This window comes from Phyllostomus hastatus, unplaced genomic scaffold, assembly GCF_019186645.2.
Source record: "Phyllostomus hastatus isolate PE091 unplaced genomic scaffold, TTU_PhHast_1.1 phas_scaffold_11, whole genome shotgun sequence".
Lineage (NCBI taxonomy): Eukaryota > Metazoa > Chordata > Mammalia > Chiroptera > Phyllostomidae > Phyllostomus > Phyllostomus hastatus.
The window spans coordinates 2189248-2203531 of record NW_025334005.1 but is presented as its reverse complement, the minus strand read 5'-3'; the positions used below and the strand labels follow the sequence as shown (position 1 = coordinate 2203531).

Here is a 14284-nt window from a genome sequence, read left to right as displayed (position 1 = left end):
TGACGCTCTAACCAACGGAGCTACCCAGCCAAGGCCGCTGGGCAACTTCCTTCTCTCTGAGTCCTGCCCTGCAGCCCCCGCGGGCGATGTCGTCGCTGCCCACCCCGTGGAGGGCTCTGCTGGGCAGGGCTCAGGGCACCACCGCCCCAGCACGGTGTAGCAGGTGGTGGAGGAAGGCGGCTGCCAGGAGTGGAGGCTAAGGAGTCTGGGAAAGGGCCTTCCTTTTTGATTGTTTAAATTGTATGTACTTTCAGAGAGAGGGGAAGGGAGGGAGATAGAAACATCAGTGTATGGGAGGGAGACATTGATCAGGTGCCTCTCACACGCCCCCAGCCAGGGACCTGGCCCACAACCGGGGCATGTGCCCCGACCGGGAATGGAACCACAGACCTTTTTGCTTCGAGGTACCACACCCAGCCAACCAAGCCACACCGGTTAGGGCGGAAAAGGCCTTTGAACTGGGCTTCCAGCGTTGGGGTGGGGAGGTGGGGGAACATTTCTGATTCAGGGAAGGGCCAGGCAGTTGGGAGTGCTTCCGGCTGGCAGGAGCACGGCAGGAAGGAGCCAGGCCTGGGAGGCCTTGAATGCCAGGCTCAGCCTGGCCCAGAGCCCAGCATGCAATTTGTGACCACCGGACGGAGAAGGGAATGGACGTGGAGTCTGAACTCGGATGGGCTCAGGGAGGCCCTTGCAGGCAGGCCCTGGACAGGGGCTGGGGTGGTGGGAGCTGGCTGTAGAACAAGTGATCGGTCACCGTGTGCGGGGTGCACGGAGGGAGGCGGAGCACAGGAGGCAGGGGGACAGCTTCTGTCCAGGGAAGAGACGGCGCTGTGGCAGTGGTTGCAGCTGGGCCCAGAGAGGGGCAGTGAGGCCTGATGGGAAGAGCACGGCCTACCAGGAATGGGCGGGACTTAGGGGTGAGGGCCAGGGAGTCCAAGATGCCACCTGGGGAGGTCCATGGTGCCATTTAGAGTCGTGCCAGTGGGAGGAGGGGGCACCCCTGATCTGAGGGAAAGAGGAGGGCAAATGTGGCCAGATCTGGTTTCAGACACGCTGATGCGATAGCGTGGCGCACCAGGCACCGAGATGTCCCAGAGGGAACTGAAGTGCAGTCGTGAAGGTGGCATCTGGGTGCTGGTGGGAACAGACCAGCCTTCTTCGGCCAGGAAGACGCTTGATGAGGTTGGGAGTGGGGGGAGAGGAGAGGCCCCGGAAGAGGGTTGAGAGGACAATGGAATGGGGAACCGAGGATCAGAGGGAGGTGTGTTCTCGATGGCAGAGGCCAGAGGCGCTGGGCCTGAGAAAGTCCTGATAAGGCGAGGAGGGCGGGGAAGGTGGGGAAGGGCAGCCCCTTGTAAGAAAGGTGGAGGCCGAGGAGGGCCATGGCCGCCACAGTCAGCAGGGCCTAACTGTACAGGTCTGGGCATTCGGAGGCCTCTGCGCTGCTGTTACACCCATGGACATTGCCCACTGTCACCCAGGTGACCTGGTAACCCCACAGGATGGGGTGGCAAAGTGACCCCAATCCCCCAGGTGCCACCTGGCCATGTGAGAGGGCAGGGTGAAAATGGCCACCAGCCTCCCAGCCCAGAGAGGAGCTCAAACTTCCTAAATCAAACCGGCCAATCGTTTTACCAGCAGGGACACTGAGACCAGAGGGTCAGCCTTGGTCAGCCCTGGCGCTGCCTCATCACCCAACAAGACCAGGCAGGACCAGACGCCTGGCTGGTAACAGACCGTGAAACCCGGGTAACAGGGCCAGCGCTCGGCCAGCACGGCCTGCACCTTGGTTCCGCTGTGGGTGAGGGGCCGGCTCTGATTTCGAAACCCTCCTTCCTCCTGACACTCGCAACAACGGGCAAGCTCTGCAAAAAGGGATCCACGCAGTGGGTGAAAGCCCTTCACAGTGGGCAGTCATCCACCAGGAGAGGTCTAGAGCTAGCCAGGCCCGCTCTCCCCACTCCCCAGTACTCCTGTCCCTGACTCCGGGGGCGGGGGGAGCGTCTCCCTGCACCCTGGGGCTGTCTTGAGGTGCGGCCACCACCAGACGGGCTCTGGTCCCTGGGGAGGGTGCTTCTTGCTAAGCTGGCCATCATTTAGGGGCATCTTGAAGGTGCCCAGGAGGCGAGCCAGCACCTCCCGCCTCTCACCCGCACTCACAGGCATAGTCGATACCCATGGTAGGAAGCGGGCGGGGGCTGGGTTAGGAAGACAGCGGGTGGAGGGGGAAACCGGCAGGACAGTCGCAGAAACAGGGTAACCCAGGGGCAGCCAAACGGCCGCCCGCGGCGCGCGCACTTCCCGGTCCCATTCCCCGCCCCTTGCCCAGCCGCTCCACCCCCGGGCCTCCTCCATCCCCTCCTTCCTCGCTAGGAGGGGTCTGCGCTGGGCCTGGGACGCCCCCTGCAGGCTGCGGACGGAGCTGCAATCAGGCTCCGCCTTCTGGACCGCCCCCTGCAGACCCTAGTTTCACCGAGGCCGGTGAAGACCGGGGCCCGGCTCCCCCCGGACGCGCGCGATTGCCCCGGTTTCTGGGCAGCGCCCCCGGCCCGCTCTCCCCGCGCACTAGCCCGGGTGCGGTTGCTATGGCTGTGCGTAGAGAGGGGCGCGCGGTTCGAGGCCCCGCCCCGGCTCAGTCCCGCCCTCCAGGCCCGCCCTCCGCGCCGCCTGCGCCGCCTGCGCCGCCGCCACTGCCGCGGAGGTGCCGGGGTTCAGGGGCTGCGGTGGGCGTAGCTCAGACCCGCCGAGGCTGGGCCGGACCGCCCCCGCCACGCCCGCCCGCCCGCCCGGGATGCGGCGCTAAGGTCCAGCATGGCCGGCCCGGGCCCCACCTTCCCGCTTCACCGGCTCGTCTGGGCGAACCGGCACCGCGAATTGGAGGCCGCGCTGCACAGCCGCCAGGTGAGGCCCGCCGGGCACCCCGGCCGTCCTCCGGGCCCCCCAACCAAAGCCGTGGCGCCATCCTGAAGGCCTCCGGTCCCTGCTCCGTGCCGCAGCCGCTTCCCCGCTCACCCTTCCCGGCCTGATCGAAGCCTAGGTGATCTGCCCCTCTCACTTGAGCCCCTTGGCCTCGGCGCCCAGCGCGCGGCCTCGCCCGGCTTCACACCGCATCCAGTCTGCGATCTCTCGCCGCACCACCCCTGAGCAGGCTGAGAACGGGCAGCCTGGTCCTTGACATCCGCAGCTCCACCTCTGCCTGACCAGGCCCCGCCACTGGGCCCCCAGCTCTGTCACTGGCAGAGCAGCGGAGAGGTGGGCAGGCCCTTCCCACCTGCCCCTTCCCCATCCCTGCAGGGACAACCCGGCTACCCTCTGCCATTTCCATCGCCAATCTGCCTTACTTAGTTCTCATAGCGACTCCCCTCCCTGCCCAACCCGGTGGTCTTCTTATCTCTGCCTCTTCTTACTTGCCCTGTGCTGAGTGTCCCATCTCCCCCAGCATGACATTGAACAGGAGGACCCCCGGGGGCGCACCCCCCTGGAGCTGGCCGTGTCCCTGGGGAACCTGGAGTCTGTGAGAGTCCTCCTTCGACATAATGCCAACGTGGGCAAAGAGAGCTGCCAGGGCTGGGCAGGTACTGCAGAGGGCAGAGGGGCTCCCCTGAGGCTGACTGTGGGGTTGGTGAGGTTGCCAGGCCTGGGGTCATCGAGAGAGCGCCGCTCAGCAGCTTGGTGCCCCCAGTCCTGCAGGAGGCAGTCAGCACCGGGGACCCCGAGATGGTGCAGCTTGTGCTCCAGTACCGGGACTACCAGAGGGCCACGCAGCGGCTGGCCGGCATTCCGGAACTGCTCAACAAGCTCCGCCAGGTACGGCGGGGCCCGGAGGTGTGGCCAGGAGGAGGGGTGAAGTGCTGTGGCAAGGGGCTGTGACAGGCTGCATGGGGGTCACCCTGGTCACCCATGCCACGCTTGGCGTCGGGAGGGAGCCCAGCTTGTGCAGCATGCTTTCCCGACCCTGTCGACAGAGTCCTCTCCTTGGACCCCAACCCAGGGTCAGGTAGGAGAGAGAGGAGTCCAGGCCCACGTGGACAAGGGTGGGCCCTTGGGGAGGAAAGTCCTTCCCAGCATTGAGGGTCTCCTAGTGCCAGAGATCTCACCAGAGCTTGAGGTCAAGGGCTTCCTACTGATGGCAGATTTTCTGGGGGGAGGGTTTCATCTGACTCTACGGATGTGGCCTGGACTGCTGGAATGAATGCCTGTCCGCCCTCTCAAAACACGTGGGTTCAGGGCCAGGGTGGGGGATGGAGCTGGGAGAACAGGTCACCTCCTGCTCCCCAGGCCCAGAGAAGGTCCTTGTGTCCTCTTTACAGGAGACGATTCTGGGACCCCAGCGCAGGCAGGAGCTCCCCCAGGGCCCCCCAGCAGGCCAGTGGCCAGGTTGAGCCTGGCCCCAGGTGCTTATAGCCGAGTGCAGGGGCGTCAAACTCATTGTCACCGGGGGCCACCTCAGCCTCGCGGTTGCCTTCAAAGGGCCGACTGTAATTTCAGGACCGTGTAAATGTAACTACTCCTTAACTGTTAAGCAAGAGCCAAGCAGCAACAAGGTGCCGGGCGGCATAAGACAAGGTGGAGGGCCTGATTCGGCCTGCGGGCCTTGTGCTTGCCACCTGTGGTTTAGTGACTTAAAGACCTCTTTAGGGCCCCACTTGGCCCACCCTCCCCTGGGTGGAGCTTGGTTTCGGTGGGGGCACTGTGGGGCCACGTGGTGCTTCAGGACTTGCTGAAGGGCTGGGCTCCCAGAAGCAGGAGCTGCGGGCAAGGAGCCACCCAGGCCCACGGGCCCCGCACTAGGCAGGGCCCCGGGCCCTGACGGCGCTCTGGTCCACCCCAGGCCCCCGATTTCTACGTGGAGATGAAGTGGGAGTTCACCAGCTGGGGTGAGTGGGGACCGCTCGGCCCCCCAGGGGCCTGGGGTGGGGCCCTTGGGAAAGAACGCCGGTGACCTCTGTGCCCTCTGCAGTGCCCCTCGTGTCCAAGATGTGCCCGAGCGACGTGTACCGCGTGTGGAAGCGGGGCGAGAGCCTGCGGGTGGACACCAGCCTCCTGGGCTTCGAGCACATGACCTGGCAGCGCGGCCGGAGGAGCTTCATCTTCAAGGGCCAGGGTGAGCTCTGGGGGGGTCACTGCAGGTCTGGGAGAGCCTCCTGCCTCTCGTGAAGACAGTGCTGTCCTTTCTGTCCCCTCTGGACAGAGGTTGGGGGTGGAGGGGGCACAGGGGCTGAGGCCGAACCCACTGGACAGCAGCAAGCGGCTGAGGGTACCCTGACGGCCCTCCACCCACCCCCTGGGGCCTGCTGACTCCCCCCCCCCCAACCCTGGCTGGCAGAGGCGGGAGCCCTGGTGATGGAAGTGGACCACGACCGGCAGGTGGTGCACACGGAGGTGCTGGGGCTCACCCTGCACGAGCCAGAAGCGCTGCTGGCCGCCATGCGGCCCAGCGAGGAGCACGTGGCCAGCCGCCTCACCTCTCCTATCGTCTCCACCCACCTGGACACTCGAAACGTGGCCTTCGAGAGGTTAGTTGAGACCTGGCCACACTGTGGGCAGTGCCCTTGAGGTTCCTGGTTTGGGAGGCTAAGCCGCTTGCAGAGGCTGCCCAGATGAGAGACAGGGACAAGTGTCCCCCCGAGACGGGTCACCCGCGCGTCCTGTGGCAACCTTGGAGCTCGCGCATGCCTGTCCGTACTGGAAGCTGGCTTCCTGGGGAGGAGGCTGGGTCAGGGTATCCCCAGTTTCTTGACTCCTGGCCTCACGTTCTCCCATAAAAACAGGATTCAGGCTGTGGTTCAGGGCGGCTGTTTGCGCCCGGGTCCGCTCCTCGGCAGCACAGCTGTGCCTGGGCCAGAGCCCCGAGTGCGCAGCCTCGGAACCCGACTCCCCGCGCCAGAGTGCCCCAGTCCCAACCACAGGCTGCAGAAACGCTTAAAAGGGAAGCCAGTTTTATTGAGATAAAATATTCATATCCCATCCCGTTCACCTGTTTCAAGTGTACAACTGAGTGGTTTTTAGGACATTCACAGACACGTGAATTTTAGGAGATTTACATTTCAGGACATCTCCTCATCTCGGAAAGAAACCCTGTACCCTTTACCTATCAGCCCCCTCCCCTGATCCCTCACCCCCATCCCTCAGCAGCTACCGACCTGCTTGGTGTCTCTCTGGGTTTGCCTGTTCTGGGCCTTTCCTGTGAATGGAACCATGTAACACGTGGTCTTTTGTAACTCACTCCTTTCACTCAGCATAATGTCCTCAGGGTGCACCCACGTTGTAGCGTGCACCGACTGTTCCTCGTGGTGGCTGAGTACGTCGTATGCACACGGCACGTTTTGTTATCCATCCGTCCTTTGACAGACGTTAGGATTGCTTCTGCCACTGGACTGTGTGCAAAAATGCTGCTGTGAACATTACTTGTCTAGCTTTTTGTATGCACGTATGTTTTGATTTTTCTCGGGTATGTATACCTAGGAGTGGAACTGCTGGGTCACGTGGTGACTGGATGTTTCATTGTTTGAAGAACTGTGAGGCTGCTCACCGCAGGGGCCACGCAGCATTTCCTGTTCCTGCCGGCCGTGTGTGCGGCTTCTGGGCGCTCCAGGTCCTCCCGCTGTTCACTCAGTGACTCACTTGGGATTCTAACCACCCTGCGGGTGTGCAGCCGCGTCTCCCTGGGGTCTGATTCGCATTTTCCCCATGGCCACTGGCGCTGAGCATCTCCTCACGCGCACTTTGGCCGCTTGCGTGTCTTCTTGGGACAAGTGTCTGTTCAGACCCTTTGCCCATTTGAAAAATCGGGTTATCTTTTTATTATGAAGTTGTAAGAGTTCTTTACAAGTTCTACACGTAAGTCCCTTATCAGACAAGTGATGTGCGAATGTTTTCACCCGTCCTGTGGGTTGTCTTTTCACTTTCTTGGTGGTGCGCTTTGAAATACAAACGTTTTCAATGTTCACGAAGTTCAGGTTACTTACTTTTTTCTTTCGTTGCTTGTTATGTTTTGTTGCTTGTAAACTTTTAGTTTCATGTCAAATGATACTTCGCCAAATCCAACCAGAGTCATGAGGATTTTCTCCTGTGTTTTCTTCTGGAAGTTTTACAGTCTTTGCTCCTACTTTTAGGCGTTTGAGCCATTTTGAGTTAATGTTTATATGTGGTGGGAAATACAGGTTCAACTCCATTCTTTTGCACGTGACTCTCCAGTCGTCCCAGCACAATTTATTTTTTTAATTTTTAAAAAGATTTTATCTATTTGGCCCTGGCTGGCGTTGTTCAGTGGATTGAGCACGGGCTGCGAACCAAAGCATCGCAGGTTCGATTCCCAGTCAGGGCACATGCCTGGGTTGCAGGCCATGGCCCCCAGTAACCTCACATTGATGTTTCTCTCTCTCTGTCTTTCTCCCTCCCTTCCCTCTCTAAAAATAAACAAATAAAATCGATTTTATCTATTTGTTTTTAGAGAGAGGGGAAAGGAGGGAGAAAGGAAGACATGGATAGGTGGTTGCCTCTCACACGCCACCCCCCGTGAGGAACCCAGCCCACAACCCAGGCCTGTGCCCTGACTGGGAATCAAACTGGCAACCTTTCTGTTCACAGGCCGGCACTCTGTCCACTCAGCCACACCAGCCAGGGCTCTATTCTTTCTTAAAAATAAATTTATTGATTGATTTTCGAGAAAGAAAGAAACATATTTGTTCTTCCACTTATTTATGCATTCATGGGCTGCTTCTGGAACCCACGACGCTGGTGTATCAGGACAATGCTCTAAGTGCCCGAGCTACCCTGCCAGGGCTTGAATTTCCTTTATTTCTTTCTCCTGCCCAGTTGTTTTGGCTAAAATCTCCAGTCAACTTTTGAATGCAAGTGGCAGACATCCTTGTCTTGTTTCTGGCCGTAGGGGAAAGGAATCCAGCCTTGCACCGTTAAGTGGGGGTGCCCTTTATTAGGTTCTGGAAGTTTCCTTCTATTTAATCATGAAAGGGTTTGAATTTTGTCAGGTGCTTTTCTCTGTGTCTATCATGTACCTTGAAAAAATTCTATTGCTGTGTGTGACATCACTTGATTTTTAGATGTTGACTCAACCGTGTACTCCCGGATGAATTCCACTTGGTCACGGGGTGTGAAAGAACCCCTGTGTTGCCAGGCTTGGTCGGCTAGTGTTTTATACTCATTTAGTACGGGACTTGGTCCGTAGCTGTCTGGTGGCGTGCCTGGCTTTGGCGTCTGGGCAGCGCCTCCCAGGATGGGGCAGGCGGTGTTACGGCCCTTGTGTGGTTTTTGCAAGAGTTTGTGAATCATCGGTATTCATTCTCCTTCGGGGTTTGGTGGGACTCACTGGTGAAGCCCTCTCGCCCGGGCTTTCCTTTGTGAGTAGTTGTTTTATTACCACTTCAAGCTCTGTACTTTTTACAGGTCTAGTAGCTTATTTCTTCTTGAGGTTGTTTTGCCACTTTTTGTCCCTTTAGGGTTTGTCCATTTCATCTAAATTGTCAAATTTGTTTGGGTACAATTGTTCATTGTATTCCTTTATAATCCTTTCTATTTCTGTAATGGCCATGGGAACGGCCCCTCCTTCGTTGCTGATTTTAGTAGTTTGAGTCCTGTCTCTTTCCTTGGCCCGTCCAGCTGACGGTGTGTCAATTTGGTTGATCTTTTCAAAGAACTAGCTTTTGGTTCAATCAATTTTCTCTGTTGTTTTTCTGTTCTGTATTTTGTTAATTTTCACTCTCATATTTATTATATGATTTCCTTCCTTCTGCTTGCTGTGGGTTTAGTGTACTCTCTTCCCAGCGCCTTCATGTGGAAGGTTAGATTATTGATTTGAAATTCTTTTCTTCCTTAATATCGTCATTTACAGCTATGAATTTCCCTTTAAGCACTGCTTCAGCAATGCCCCATACGTTTTAACATGTTGCATGTTCGTTTCCATTCATCTCAAAGTATTTTCTGATTTTCCCTTTCGGTTTGTTCTTCGATCCTTTGGTTATTGAGGAGTGTGTTGTCTCCTTTCCGCGTATTGGTGAGTTTCCCGAACATCTGTTTCTGTCACTGAGTTCTGATTTCATCCCATCGTGACTGGAGGACATGCGTGGTGCGATTTCTCTCCTTTAAATTTCACCGGGGCTTCTTTGGTGGCCCAGCAGACGGTCCCCCCCGAAGAGTGCCCCGTGTGCGCTGGCGCAGAACGAGCCTTCTGCCGCCGTTAGGTGGGGTGTCCTGAGGAGGCCTGTTAGGTTCTGTCTGCGGTGGTGTTCGGGCCCTCTGTCTCCCGGTTGGTCTTCTGCCTGCTCACCCTCTCCACGAATGAGAGGGACGCACGGAAGCCTCTACCTGTTACGTTGAATCAGACATCCTTTTATTTTTAACTTTTTATTATGGAAAATGTCAAGCACCTATGAAAGAAGAGAGAATATTATGAAACACTCATTACCCAATTTCCACCTTATCAGCATTTTGCCAGTCTTGCTGAATCTGTCCTTCCTGACCTTTTCCCTTTTCTTCTGGACTGTTTTAAAGATGGTATTTATTTATTTTTTAGAGAAAGGGGAAGCGGGGGAGAAAGAAAGGGCGGGGGAAACACCGGTGTGGGAAACGTTGATCGGTTACCTCTTGCACATACCGGACCGGGGACCAAACCCGCCACCCGGGTACGTGCCTCAGCCGGGAACCACACCAGCGACCTTCCGCTCTGCGAGGAGACGCCCGGCCGACCGAGCCACGCCGGCCAGGGCTCCCGGCACCCCTGTCCTGAAGCACGTCCCAGATGGCGTACCGCCTCCACAGTCAGCGCTTCTGCACGTGACTCGGACCCATAGGGGCGTCTTTCTGCCCAGCCCCAACACCCCTGTCATACCTGACCAATTAACAGTGATTCCTCAGGACTTCCCAGTCCCCGGCCCCTGCTCCGTTGTCCCAGCAGTCCGGGCATCCTCAAGATCCCCGCGGTCTCACAGTGAGAAGGCTGATTGGAGGGGCCTTCGGAGGGGAAGGCTGTGGCTCGGGTTGGCGGGGTGGATCCTCATGAGCGTCTGCTTGGTCTGTTTCAGGAACAAATGTGGCATCTGGGGCTGGCGGTCTGAGAAGATGGAAACTGTCAGCGGCTACGAGGCCAAGGCAGGAGAGGCTGGGGCGAGGGGTTGGGGAGCGGGGAGGCAAGGCCCAGGGACTCCGCTCCTTCTCGTGTCCGCCGTGTGGGAGGAGAGACGGGGGAGCCCGTGCGCTCCGGAAGCCCCGTGCGGCCCCGGGACTCCGCGGGGCCAAGCGCCCAGCCCCTGCTGAGCACGTAGGGATCACCTACAGCATGGGTCCCCACCCAGGGTCCCGAGATGAAACTGGGGCCATTTTCCCCTCATTAGTGACCTCCCGGGGTTCAGAGCCTGCCCCCTTCTCCACTGTGGGGAGCGAGATCTCACCTGTTCCTGGGGACAGCGGGACTCGGGCCCCCCGTGCTGGTGAGGCTGAGCGTGGGGAGCAGTCTCTGAGCCCCCAGCGGCCCTGTGCCCCCCCTGCTCTCCAGGTGTACAGTGCCACCAACGTGGAGCTGGTGACACGCACACGCACGGAGCACCTCTCCGATCAGGACAAGTCGAGGAGCAAAGGTAAACTCAGGTGCGCCTGCCTGCTGCCCAGTCACACCTGCGGTGGGTCACCCGGGGCTGGGAGGGCCAGCGTATCCGGACGAGCTGGGGGTCATCCCGTTCCCGCCCGTCCCATCTCCCGCCTGACAGGAGGAAGCTCCCAGGGTGAAGGGTGGGTGGGGACAACCCGGGAGCAGTGGCTCGGAGTCCCCTGATGGGCCGCCCCCCTTCTCCTCAGGGGGGAAGACGCCGTTCCAGTCCTTCCTGGGGATGGCCCAGCAGCACTCCTCCCACAACGGGGTGAGCCGAGGCCGGGGGCGGGCCGGGGGCCGCTGGGCAGGGCCGGGCCAGGCCGGGCAGGCGCCATCCCGGGCACTAAGCCAGGTCCTGGGGCCCACCCAGGTCCCCGTGCAGCAGCCAGCCAGCCCCACCAATCCCACAGCCATTTCCCCGGATGAATACTTCGACCCCAACTTCAGCCTGGAGTCACGGAACATCGGCCGCCCCATCGAGATGTCCAGCAAAGTGCAGAGGTGAGGTCGGGGGCTAACTGGGGACTTCCCTCAAGGAGAGGGACCCCGCCTGGTCTCCCTGGTGCTAACCAGCTCCCGTCACAGACGGCCCCCTGGAGTGGGGGGCGTGCTGACTCAGCTCACTTCCCTCCAGACTCCGCTCCCTGGGGGCAGGAGCCGGGTCTGCGTTAGCTGTGGCTTGGGCCTTGGCCCAGAGCACTGGCAGCTCTCCTCTGGGGAGTAAGTGAGTGAATGAATGAACAGGTGAGCTACACCGCCCAGGTGTGGTTCTCTATGCAGTGTAAGGAGCACTTGCAGGGGGCCGGCTTGGAGCAAAGTGGAAAGGCCCACAGCCCCGCCACCTCCTGGCTGTGCGGCCCTCAAGAGCGTGGTCCGTCTCCGGTAAACGAGAAGTCACACTTGGCCACCTGCTCGCAAGGGCGCCATGAGGGTCTGAGGAGCCGGGACATAGAGCTTACAATGGCCCCGGCACCGTCCCAGGGGACTCACGTGACTCTCTCAGCCACCCAGTGCATTCGAACGCCAGCCATCCTGGCCCGTGGGCTGTGTTGGGCCCACAGGTACTGCAGAGTGGGAGGCGCCAGCCAGCTGCAGGCTGAGGAGGACGGGGCTGCGGGTGAGGCCGGACCAAAGCCGGCGGCCCAGCCTTGCCCTCACCCAGAGCCGGCACAGACCATCATGGCTCCAGCCGGAGCCCAGGGCCTGGGAGCAGCTCGGGTCACAGGGTCAGAAGGCCACGAGCTCCTGGGAGAGGCGGACGGGGGCGGCTGAGCAGAGAAGAGGGCACCCCAGACCAGGCGGAGGGCAAGAGTAAAGGCAGGTGTCTGGAGTGGGTGGGCTGTAGCAGAGAGGCCACCCGAGGCTCCTCGACCCACGTCCTGTGGTTGGCTGGGCAGATTCAAGGCGACACTGTGGCTGAGTGAGGAGCACCCGCTGTCCCTGGGTGACCAGGTGACGCCCATCATTGACCTGATGGCCATCAGCAACGCTCACTTTGCCAAGCTGCGCGACTTCATCACCCTTCGCCTCCCACCCGGCTTCCCGGTCAAGATTGGTGAGCAGCTGGTGGGCAGGCAGGGGGTCCTCGGGCAGCTCCGGGGAGTGGGGTAGCTGCGGTCGCAGGGGCCGGGCACAGGTGGGTCTGTGGCCGCAGTGGCTCAGGCGTGGCTGTCTCCTCACAGAGATTCCCCTTTTCCATGTGCTCAACGCCCGCATCACCTTCAGCAACCTGTGCGGCTGTGATGAGCCCCTGAGCTCGGTGTGGGTGCCAGCCCCCGGCTCCGCTGTCGCAGCTTCAGGTACTCCTGTGGAGGGAGGGGCCGCCTGGCGTGCCGGCATGCGAGTCCCGGGATCCGAACGTGGCCCCCTCTGCCACCCCAGGGAGCCCGTTCCCGTGTGAGGTGGACCCTGCCGTGTTCGAGGTGCCTGAGGGGTACAGTGTGCTGGGCGCAGAGCGCAGCGAGCCCCTGCGTGACGAGGACGACGACCTGCTGCAGTTCGCCATCCAGCAGAGCCTGCTTGAGGCCGGCACGGAGGCGGAGCAGGTGGGCCGCAGGCAGGGCTGGGCCCTGGGTATGGGCGGGGGGGGGGGGCAGGGGCGGCAGGGGCGACAGCTCTGGCCTCTGGCTGCCGCAGGTGACCGTCTGGGAAGCCCTGACCAACACCCGGCCTGGCACGCACCCTCCTCCCCAAGCCACGGCGGCGTATGAGGAGCAGCTGCAGCTGGAGCGGTGAGGTCCTCTGGGACCTGCTAGGTCCACGTCTCAGCCCTGCCCTCCCTCCGGGACCTGCTTGGCTGGTGGGGCGGGTAGCAGGGCGGTGCTGGTTCCCCCAGCGTCACCCACCGCCCACCACCCAAGGCGGCGTGTGGGATGGGAAGAGAGGGCCCCACCTTGTCTCCTCTCTCTGGTCTCCCAGGTCCCAGCTACCCTGTCCTTGTCCCTGTCCTTTAGAGCCATGTCCCAGCCCTGGTGCTCACCGGTCTCTCCTCCCTGTTCCATCTGGCCTGCAAGGGCCCTCCAGGAAAGCCTGCAGATGTCCACTGAGCCGGGAGGCCTGGGCTCCCCTCACAGGACGCCCCCAGCCCCGGCCCCACCGAGCTTCGAGGAGCAGCTTCGCCTGGCCCTGGAACTGTCCTCGCGGGAGCAGGAGGAGCGGGAGCGGCGAGGGCAGCAGGAGGAGGAGGACCTGCAGCGGATCCTGCGGCTCTCGCTCACGGAGCACTGAGCGCCGACCGCCCAGCCCCTGGGAGGGCTGTCGGGGCCGTCCCCCCGCCCGCTTTTGTAATTTATTTATTTATAAACTGTCTGCTACTGAGTTCGGGGGCCTGGAGCCCTGGGGGTGGGCTTGCACTGGAGATCAAGACGGAAATAAAGAGACCTGCAGCAGCAGGCTTGCTTGCTCAGTGTGGGGAAAGCCGAGGGGAGACAAGGTCCATGGCCTGGGACCTGGGTTCAAATCCTGGCTGCCACCCCCTTAAGCTTCTCTGAGCCTCAGTTTCCTCAGCTGTAAAATGAGACCACCCCCCACCCCCTCAGCCGCCTGGAGGGGAAAACGAGCCGACTCGTGTCGGGTACCCATACAGAACGGGTGCTCCATGAACGCCAGTGCGCCTGCGCCCTGCCCCACCTACCGCAGACCCGGATTCCTCCTGCTACCCAGTCTCGCTTCCCCAGAACCCACGCGTGCTCCCGTCAGGAGCGGGAGAGGCTGGGCTTCCAGACTCTGCTTGCAGCCAGAGGCCCCTGCACCACAGGCCCACTGGGTTCCTGCTCTGACTCCCGCGGGTTCTGTGGGAGTGCTCAGGGCAAGTCACTTCCGTCTGTGACCTGCTCAGCCCTGCCCTGCTCACCTCCCCAGGTGGCCCTGAGGATTCCCGTGAGCCTCAGGGGTTAGTCCTAAAGCCCTGCTGACTCCCCCTGAAGCTCTGCATGTCTCCCAGTGATTCGTGCAGACAGTGGAGGCACCCACCATCATGGAGAACTACGGTTGGGGGACCCCCCGCAACTTAAGAGCCATTCTGATCTCTCATTACCTGTGTTCCCGGCCCGGCATTCCCTAGGCCCCACCTCCGATGGGTAACAGACCTGCTGTGGCCCAAAGCACAGCCCAGGTGACCTAACTGGGAGTGGCAGGGACAGAGGTGTTTCCTGGGAGGAGGGACCGAACCTTCCGGCCTTT

General features: G+C 60.7%; 1 protein-coding gene and 1 long non-coding RNA gene across 6 annotated transcripts; one reads left to right on the top strand and one right to left on the bottom strand.

Moving 5' to 3' along the window:
* Window positions 1-2691: 2691 nt before the first annotated feature.
* Window positions 2692-13491, top strand: ANKRD13D (ankyrin repeat domain 13D). 4 transcript variants are annotated; one of them, XM_045855362.1, is made up of 15 exons: window positions 2692-2901; window positions 3440-3575; window positions 3683-3807; window positions 4832-4877; window positions 4961-5104; window positions 5327-5516; window positions 10041-10107; window positions 10511-10592; window positions 10810-10871; window positions 10986-11104; window positions 12001-12158; window positions 12286-12402; window positions 12485-12648; window positions 12740-12834; window positions 13117-13491. In XM_045855362.1, the coding sequence occupies exons 1-15, from the start codon at window positions 2812-2814 to the stop codon at window positions 13328-13330; spliced, it is 1809 nt and encodes a 602-aa protein (XP_045711318.1). In that variant the 5' UTR covers window positions 2692-2811; the 3' UTR covers window positions 13331-13491. The 4 variants fall into 4 exon arrangements, with proteins under 4 accessions (XP_045711318.1, XP_045711317.1, XP_045711319.1 ...); XM_045855361.1 differs by having other exon boundaries at window positions 10974-11104; XM_045855363.1 differs by having other exon boundaries at window positions 10511-10602; window positions 11014-11104.
* Window positions 7612-14201, bottom strand: LOC123829541. 2 transcript variants are annotated; one of them, XR_006787616.1, is made up of 3 exons: window positions 14139-14201; window positions 9848-10031; window positions 7612-9386 (listed from the first exon to the last, which is right to left on the bottom strand). It is a non-coding gene; the product is annotated as an uncharacterized LOC123829541 (long non-coding RNA). The 2 variants fall into 2 exon arrangements; XR_006787615.1 differs by having other exon boundaries at window positions 9848-10069; window positions 14139-14200.
* Window positions 14202-14284: the final 83 nt, after the last annotated feature.